The 9,744-nt window shown below is 32.0% G+C and overlaps 1 protein-coding gene across 1 annotated transcript; it reads left to right on the forward strand.

The window, feature by feature from the left end:
* The first annotated feature begins 5,598 nt into the window (after positions 1-5,598).
* Positions 5,599-7,316, forward strand: LOC110022300 (putative Myb family transcription factor At1g14600). The gene is made up of 6 exons (XM_020721172.1): positions 5,599-5,690; positions 5,776-6,046; positions 6,130-6,206; positions 6,287-6,323; positions 6,450-6,561; positions 6,657-7,316. Exons 2-6 carry the CDS (start codon positions 5,797-5,799, stop codon positions 7,141-7,143), a joined length of 963 nt encoding a protein of 320 aa, XP_020576831.1. The 5' UTR covers positions 5,599-5,690; positions 5,776-5,796; the 3' UTR covers positions 7,144-7,316.
* The last annotated feature ends 2,428 nt before the right edge of the window (positions 7,317-9,744 follow it).

Below are 9,744 nucleotides of genomic sequence, written 5' to 3' on the forward strand. Positions count from 1 at the left end.
AGATATGGCCTAGGGTTAGGTAGGGCGCCAAACTTTACTTTCCAGTTTCATATAAAATGCGCTGACATGCATTTTAAGTTTCAGATGGTGGAACGAGAAGACTCATCAGGTACGCCTTTACAGTTTACAGCACCGTCTTTCTTGTACTTTCATACTGTACATTTGATGTTAATATAAACTTGCATGCTAAACAACGTTGTCACCCTGCATGAAAATTAAAAATATCAGGATAGTCACAAAACTAAAACCAAAACTAAAACTAAAATCAACCAAGATAAAATCTACCGCCACAATATTTAAAATATAAGACAACTCAAAATTTAATCACAAACATCACACAAAATAACAACTACAACTAAATTAAGACGTCTCTATTGGATGATCGAGAGTCCCTCAGAGGAGGTAACCTACGGTTGCTAACGAGGCTTCCCACGGTCTAAATGAAATTATGGAACTCATTAAGTTGAGTTTAGTAAATTCATTTAGACTAAGTGAATCCAAAAGAAAATAGTGGTGCCATAACGAGAGAACCGTGGGATCCTAACTGGTGTCGCTCTAATCAAATTTAACATCCCCTATGAAAATTTAAAGAACTACAACCATAGGGCCACATGATTTGACATCATAACTTGACACCTTAGAAAACTCAAACTCGTTAATGCAAGGAGCTTGAAGCTAGCATGCTGGGCAGCACGGCCATCTTCAACAGCGAAACATGACTTCACCAGCTATACCAATTCATTCCTTAGAATTAAACATCCAACCTATAGGAATTTGAGGTTATTTTCTTATGCAACATAAATCCTCACCTCATCTTTAGGCCTTTTGAACAGCTCTGATGTACAATATAAGACCTAACTCGTCTTAGAATTCCAAGGTTATCATTCATCATGACCTAAATTCTCACATCTTCTAAGTTATTTGTGTGATCGTTCCACACAAATGTAGTTCCACACAAATGTAAGATTAATAAAATTAGCAGGATGAAACACTTAAATTTTTTCTCCTTAAAACTGAAGTCAAACAATAGGATAGACTGGGAAGTCACCAAGATTCTCCTCTGAATCTATGACATCCCTTAGTTCTTCCTCTTTTGGACTCTAAAACAAAATGCTCCAAATTTGAGTCAATCACATTTCACACCTCATTGTCCGATTTCGTTGAAAAGTCATTTCCTTTGAACTCCTTGAAGATAATATATCCTGATTTTTATCGAGAGTTTTTTTAGGTGACTTCGGTCATTTAACTATATGGGCTTGCCCTTATAGGAAGCTTTTCTCGAACCCATCTTAATATAAACCCTATTTAATTCTTCATATTAAATAGGGGAAATTGTTGGCAAATAAAATGATTTCACAGACCAAACGGACGTCATATATTTCTTAGTTTATTTGATCGAGTCTCATCCTCAAGTCTTGTGTTTATCCTTGGGATAAATACAGGGTTTGAGGTACAACACTCTTTTATTTAAACCATAGAAAATATGGGGTCAGTTTAATTTCATATTTTTCTAAACATTAAAACGTCCTTCCAAAGTGGGCGGCGGGATTTCGATTCTGGTGACCGACAACTTCTTACGGGTAACTCCTCCAAACCAAAATAGTGCCTACATGGCCCTAGCTCTTTACAGGCCCAGCATGACGAGCTTAACAGACAGGTCAACACCATGAATAAAGAGCTCTGTCGGGTGCGTGAAGGCTAGAAGATAGTTGTAAGTAGTCTAGCAAGCTTGACGAAGAGCTTTGATCGTCACAACAAGTGACATATAAGTAATATTGTAGATAAGGAGGAGGAGGATTAGGAAATTCATTGGGTGTTTGATGATGTTCCCCCGCCATAGAGGTTTTCATTTTTTTTCATTTATGTTTATGGGAACATTTATTGTTTGTAGTTGTGAACTTCTATACGTTTAGATCAGTATTTATTATGTTATGTTTTTTTATCATTTTTTGCACTTGTTGGTGATGTACTTTATGAGTTTTGAAGATAGTTAACTAAGTCACTATGCCACTCATATTTGTGCAGATTTATGAAAATCTAATCATTCTTTTACATTTTTTTTTTGTTTTGTAATGGTTTACATAGAAATAGCGTCGGAAATTCAGACATTATTCGCAAGAGCTCGAACAATCATGATGGATATTTATTGATGGCATTTCAACGCAAATTTGTGTTGAATATAGGTCGATGCAAATTGGGTTAGACAGATACAAACACAAAAACCTTGCTAATTTTGTGACAGCCATTGATCTGATCACTTATTAACGTTAATATTTACGAATGCTAAATTTGATGCAAGAGATTTGAGTTGGAATTTTTTGACTCTAATACATTTACTAATCCCAATTTTGGCAATAAAATATTTCAATTTTATTCTAGTTTAACATCATATTTTTCGATGCTAATATTTTGGATTGGTTTTATACAACATTTCCATGAGGGTGCTAAAAAGGAACTTTAGCCTCCATTAAAAATTAATGTTGTTTAGATACTAAATGTTAAATGAAAAGTGTTATATATGCATTGAAATTATATTAAGTTGTATGTAGTAAGAAGCCAAGGCTTATCAAATATTTTTCTCTTTCCTTCACTAAAAGACTTAACTTCTATTCATTATGATATCAAATACTAAAAAGTTAAGATTTGATTAAATATAGAATCAAAATGAACTACCTACTTCATATAAGTATAATGAAAAATTATAATTTGCTATTAATTTTATTTTATCTCATCTTAATATATAAGTTAAATTTATGTTATTACAAAATGCCCTTCAAATATTTGAAGTGTAGGTGAACCAAATTTTTATCTAAACCTTAAATGACTTATCTTGAACATTCTTGCTACCTTCAGTTATGCTTTTGCCAGCTATCATTAGGTTTCAAGAGTTGTCTTTGGAAGCCATAATAAATTAATAACTTTGTTTGATGGTAAGACATTTGTTTATATAATTTTAAATTAGGTGTTTAGATCATTATGAGTAGGTATTCTCCTTGTTGATGGTTCCCCTATGATTTTTGATTGGCTATGTTACTCTCCTTCAATGCTGATTAATCCATTTTTGCCTCCTTCTCAAGCTAATTTGTACCTTAGCAATTTTCCTCTTCTTTTGCTTAGTATACATCAAAGTTAATAGATTATATTCATATTATTTAACATATTAATTTTTATGCCCTATTACCCTCATTCTTTCAAAACTATTGCCTCACTCTATTACTACACCTCCAGATCTCTTGTCTTTGACACATTTTACTTTGGATTCCTAGTTAATCCAAACAAAGGTAGTATCAAAGTTTATGGATTTATAAAAATCTCCTCAAAATTCAATTTTCATTGCAATGGGAATTATTATATACCATTCATTTCTCCTTCTTCTAATTAATTATTGTTCCCTTCTTTCCAAATTAAAATTCAACCACAATCTTTATCCATTTTTAGATTGTAAGCCTAGTTTGATGGTGCTGAAAAAATTAATAGTTTTATTTCACTCGGTCTTAGAGGAAAATTGTTTTGGTGGCAGATCACCCATGCCATCATTAAAAAACTATGTGAAGGAATGAAATTCATATAGTGAGAGTGTCATTTATCTATCAAGACTCAAACATGTCTATCTAAAATTTTATAGGGTAGAAGATTGACTCTTTTTTATGGCATCTTCAAAATAATTAGAAAGTGGTTTCTAGACACTAATTTACATAATAAATGTCTAATTCCTTTATCCTAAATCTCATTTTTTTTACATAGGCTTCCTCTTCAATAAACTATTTTTTCCTTAAGGTTTAACATTTAAAAAATAGTTAAATATTGGCATTCTTTCTTGTAAACCACTAAGAATATCAATTGCTAGAGCACTTGTTAAAGTGGATGTTACTCGAGCTTTTCTCAACTTATTCTAGATTGGTTTCAAGGATAGTAGATACTAGTCAGGTCATGATTGAAAAAGTTCAAATTTTGACACTTGTATCTTTCTTGTTGGGCATGAGCTTATTTATACAAAAAAAAAGTTTAGAAAATGTCCATCAGTCAATATGAAGGTGATAACGATTTTGCATTTTTTTAAAAATCCCTTTTTTGTTATTTTTTTGCTAAACATTATTAGAAACATTGTTTTCTTTGTGTTTTTACCATCTATATATTTAAGATAATCACTTCAATTCAAAATTCTGATGAATAAATCCATGGTGGCCATCTCTTCTATTCCAAAGGTAAAACACTAATTGGCCCTCGTTGCGTTTCGATGCATTACATCTCTTCTATTCCCCATATCAGATGATTCAAGGTGATCACTTAGACATAGAGATGTATGACCAACCTCTTTTATCGTTGTGAGGTGATCGTTTTTCCAAACTCCATAGATTCAAGAGTTTGTGATGGGAGTTTCTCTTTAGAGGTTGTTCTTCTTCCCCTTTATCACATCCTTACCACCTCCATTTAGCTCTCAATATATTCTTATGCTAATTCATCTATCACGCCAAATGCTTTTATTCGTCATCCTAACTTAATTAGGTGACTTTATAGTCAAAAATGAACATTTATTCATAAAAGTAAATATTAGATTGGAACATGATATTCCATTGATAGTTGTTGACTAACTCAAACAACTATCCCTGAAACAACTCGGTCATGGTAACTATAACCCCTACGAGCAAGGAGTGCTTTTTTTTTTGTAGGGTGATGAGGTCAAACAAAAAGGTATCCAATTTTTTTCAAAATCTATTGAGAATTGTGCTTCCATCAAAGATTATGATTTTTACCAAATATTCGGGTTTGTCATTGAGTTAAATTGATTAAGGCAATAGATGCCTTTTGCTTTGCACCTCATCTATCTGGCACACTAGAATAGGTAGCATGGGGCAGCAATCCAGTTCAGTAATTCAGTAGTATAGCCTTGGTCCATTATGCTAAAGTTATTAAATTTCATTTTCGGATAGAAGTGGCTTCTTTGAGTGAGAAATTACTATATATGATTATTCATTCTCTTTCCATTAATATATTATTACTCTTTTTTCACATGTTTTCTCTTTGTCCTTTTTTTGGCTGTTTTTTAGGACTAAAATTCTCATCTTTGCTATTTTCTTCCTCATAGTGAAATAATTTTTTTTTCATTGATCTTAAACCTAAATTTTTGTCAACTAATTCAAGCCAGGTTATCTTATGTGAGGTCAAATTTAATACCTTACCTCAAAATCAGTGTAGGCCTGGCTTTTAGAGAGAATTGTAGTTATATACATGTTGTACATTTACTCCACCCTTTTTCCCCCTCGACAATTAAGAAGATCAGGAGATCAGTAGATCATAAAACAAACTTTAAATAAATGAACATGCATATCTGGCGGCATATTGTTTTTTTTTTTTCTGCTGGGCTTCCGTGATTCTCTCGGATCATTTTCTTCTCTGCGTATAGGTTCATGTCACCATCAAAAACAACTCATATTTATCTACTTTTCATCACATCTTCTTTCTCCACCCAGTCATGCATGCATGGGATATGTGCATACAAACTCAATAAAACTAACCTAACCTACCCATGCACCATCATGCAAGACATATCATGCCACATACACATAAAACTAAAATAATCATAGCAGACACAACAGCAGGAAGGAAAAAAAAAAAAAATTAATTTAGTAAACCAGGGTTTTCAGAGCCTCTCTTTCAGCCTTCCTTCCTCCTTCCTTTCAACGTTTCAGGTAAGCTGCAGCAGCAAAAATGGCGTAGATAGGGCAATCACAGTGAAAAATCTCAGTTTTTTTTCCTTTCTGTCTATTGAAAAAGAAGGAAAAGAAAGGTCCTGTTATGGACAGTGCTTGTTCAGAGGAATCTGAAAAACCTAATCTTTCGGAAAAGGATGAAGATGATGAAGAAGGAGAAGAGAACCCTAAGACCGAAGGAAGCTCAAGCAACAGCACCGTTGAAGAAGGTGAGAGGAAGGTTAGTTCAGGGACTGTGAGACAGTACAACAGATCCAAAATTCCAAGGCTTCGGTGGACGCCAGATCTCCATATGTGTTTTGTTCGTGCGGTGGAAAGACTCGGTGGCCAAGATCGTTAGTTTCCTTCTCTTTCCCTTTTAAAATCTCTCCTATATTTTATATGTTTAGGGATTAGTTATGACTTATGTGAGCTGCAGGAGCAACACCTAAGCTGGTTCTTCAACTTATGAACGTTAGGGGCCTTGGTATTGCACATGTCAAGAGCCATTTGCAGGTGGTTCTTAATCCTGTTTATTATTAATTATGTTTTTATATTGCAATTTTATTTATTTTCTTCTAATTTCTGCACATCAGATGTATCGAAGCAAGAAGGTTGATGATTCTGGCCAAGGTATTGATGATGTTACAACAAATGGATTGGTTTCAGAAAGTTGTACTGCAAAAAACTGGGAACAAAATCAATCCAAAAATAACAACTTAAAAAATTCTGTTCTCTTAATTTTTTTTTTTTTTGTAGTTACAGCTAATCCAATTAGAACACTTATGGATCTTGAAGATCAGCGGAATTTATATAGCCATAGTCATCTTTCAATCTTAAATGGTTTTGAGCAAAGATATTCAAATATGAGGTATAATAATCCCATTATTATTCCACTTAATGCATGCCCATTTAATCAGTTAAATGATTATTAATTCCATGATAAATTTTCTCTCACCTCTATAGATATAGCTCTTCATGGATTGGTCCTGGGTTTTGGAATTCAATGAGACCAGAATCTTACAGCCCTGCAGCTGATGGCTCCTTCCTCATGCATCAGAGACCACTAAGCAATTGGGACTTCCATGCACGCAGCTCTTTCATTAATGTTCGAGCAAACACAAGCAGTGTTGAGGCAAAACCAAAGCATGAAGAATTCAATTCCATGCATGATAAAGAGATGGAAAAGCAACAAAATTTGGGAATGAGATCATGGAAAAGGGAAGACAATGAACCGGATCTGAATTTATCTTTAAATATTGCACCAAGGAAGGAAAAGAGGAAGCGAACATGGGAGGAAGATGAGGTAGTAGACAAGAGGCTTTGTCTCTCTTTGTCTTCCACTCTCTCAAGACAGGAAGAAGGATTGAGAAGGAAAGGCACAATGTTTAGGGAACTTGAGACTGGGAATCAGCAAGCAAAGGTGACAAGTACTCTAGATCTGACTATATGAGTAGTAGTGTAGTGAGATCTTGTGGTACTTGTCCATTAATGCCTAGGGAGGTAACGAACATTTGTTCCTACATAGCTTCGATTTCTGTGCAATGTTATTTTTCAGTCATCTTCTAGTTGTGTAGCCTAATATGACAGTAATAACCTTAATATATATATTAATATAATGCCTTCTCGTTTTCAACACTGGGTAAGTAATATATTAATGTTATCTAAATAAAATATTTATATTACAGATTTGGTCTTTTCCTATGTGACAACAGATTAGTTGAATGATACCTTTCTTAACGTTGAAAATTGTGTGCTTGACTTGACATGACACCTGCCAAACTGGTCTTTGGATTAATTAATGCCCTCTTGCTCCTAACTCCCATGCTCCTAGAGATGGATTTTAGACAACAATGCTGGTACTCTAATAAATGTTATTGCCCTTCTATTTTTTCTGGGACCTTTGATTGAATGATAATAGTTTTGTATACTATTATTTGGCCATTCTTGTTTTCATTATCTTCTCCAATTTCTGTTTGATAAGATTATAGGCTGCATGTTATGCTTCCCAACCCCCCAACATAAACCTCACCCCCCACAGCTCACTCCATCCCCCAATTTTAAAGAGGCAATAAGCATCACAGCAGTTATTTTAGACCCAACTTTAGTTAATCACACCTTTTATTTGTTAAGCAATAGATTTAGGTTTAAATGCCTGATTAATTAGCACATTTTATCTTGTTTAGCAGATGGCAGGCAATAAAGGACAAATTATGTAGGAAAGCATATACCGGAAACAAGATACCTCTTAGAGAGTCAACATACTTATAATTGTCCTATGAAAAATTAATTTTAGTTGCACATATTTAAGCCAATGCGTTATCAGTTTATTTCTTGAGACCATTGACAAAGCATGTAGAAGATATATATTAAAAAAATAATCAGAGAAAGCCCTCATTTCACGGAAGTCTTTTTTACCCTTTAGTAAAGTGGCCCATCCATAAAATGGGAGATTGATTATTGCTATTTTCTCATTTATCTTATTTTCTTATTACCATATGATTTAGTATTTTTTATTTTATTTATTTATTTTCCTTTTTTTGTATATTTTCAGAATATCTAAATGCTATATGCCTATATCTAAAATAAAATATGATATATATTGACAGAGCTTCCACGTTTATCTATTGTTTTAAAATTTATAACCATTAAATGCATTTAAGAAGATTTGATGAAAGTATTTCTTTAATGAGTGATGAAAGAAGTAATCACTCATTATATAGTTTTGAAGTGTGACCCAAATCAATTTACTCTTTAGAAATAAGATAAGGAGGATGGAAAAAATATGTTAATTTTATAGATGAAAATGAGCTATTTTTTAATGTTTGTCATTTGTGAAAGGGTTGCATTATTTTGTATTGCTTTATTATTCTTATGATGCACATTTCTAGAGGACAAGAATCATGACTACTTTCAACCTGTACTTTCTTTTTCCTTGGGACTAATCAACTGTACTTGAGATTCTTATCGTTTGCAATTACTATAGCAATTTCCTCGTGAAAGTTATTCATATCTTATCATTAGTTTAGTTTTTAATGACTGTGGTTATTGGATGTCAATAAAACTAGAATATATATTTGTTTAAAGAATATAATTTTTTTAATTATTACAAATAAAAGTAAAATATTAAAATTTAACTAAATATAAGCAGCCAAATATGTATGATATAAAGTTCACAACCAATGGCTTCAAATTGTGATATTCTTGATTAATACCATATTAGTTAATTTTAGAAAAAACCTCAATAATCTGACAAACATGCTTATTGGTATAGCTATTATTTGTTTTAGAAATAATAGCTATATTTTAGAAAAAACTCGATTAATACCATATTAGTTAACTTCTAAAAAACGTGTAATATAATTTACTTTCATTATTGGTATAGCTATTATTTGTTTTAGAAATAATAGCTATATTTTAGAAAAAACTCGATTAATACCATATTAGTTAACTTCTAAAAAACGTGTAATATAATTTACTTTCATGGATATTGAAGCACATTATTTGTTTATTTATTTATTGGTATAGCTAGAGCATATCAGCTTGGGATGGATGTCATAAACTTAGTTTGACATGGTTTTATGTGGTCATCTTCTTCAAATGAAATGCATGACAATAAGCTTTTTAAAACCTAAAGGTAAAATCACGGTTGAATTATGTATGTTTATCATTTCATTTTCGTTTTGTTTTGATTTTATTTTATTTTAATTTTTAGTTAAAGCAATAAGATGTTAGATAGTCTATATTTTTATTTTTTTTTGCAAAAAGAAAAAAAAATGAAGATCTGTTGACTATATATCTTTGAAAACATAAATAGCCAATAAAAAATAAAATCTCGAACATTAAAATATGTGTTATTTGTAATAACTAAATGAAAAAAATTAATTAAATGCATACACCATGTCTAATTTTTATGACTAAATACTGATAAAACTATGAAAATGTTAATCTAAACATTAACCAGCGCAGGGAAACAATTAATTATTAATATTTTTTAAATTATGATTTTTTTCTTTTATTTTTTTTTTTAATTATGATTTCATTAACCAATTTG

The sequence above is a fragment of the Phalaenopsis equestris genome, unplaced genomic scaffold (genome assembly GCF_001263595.1).
Source record: "Phalaenopsis equestris unplaced genomic scaffold, ASM126359v1 Scaffold000180, whole genome shotgun sequence".
NCBI classification, from domain to species: domain Eukaryota; kingdom Viridiplantae; phylum Streptophyta; class Magnoliopsida; order Asparagales; family Orchidaceae; genus Phalaenopsis; species Phalaenopsis equestris.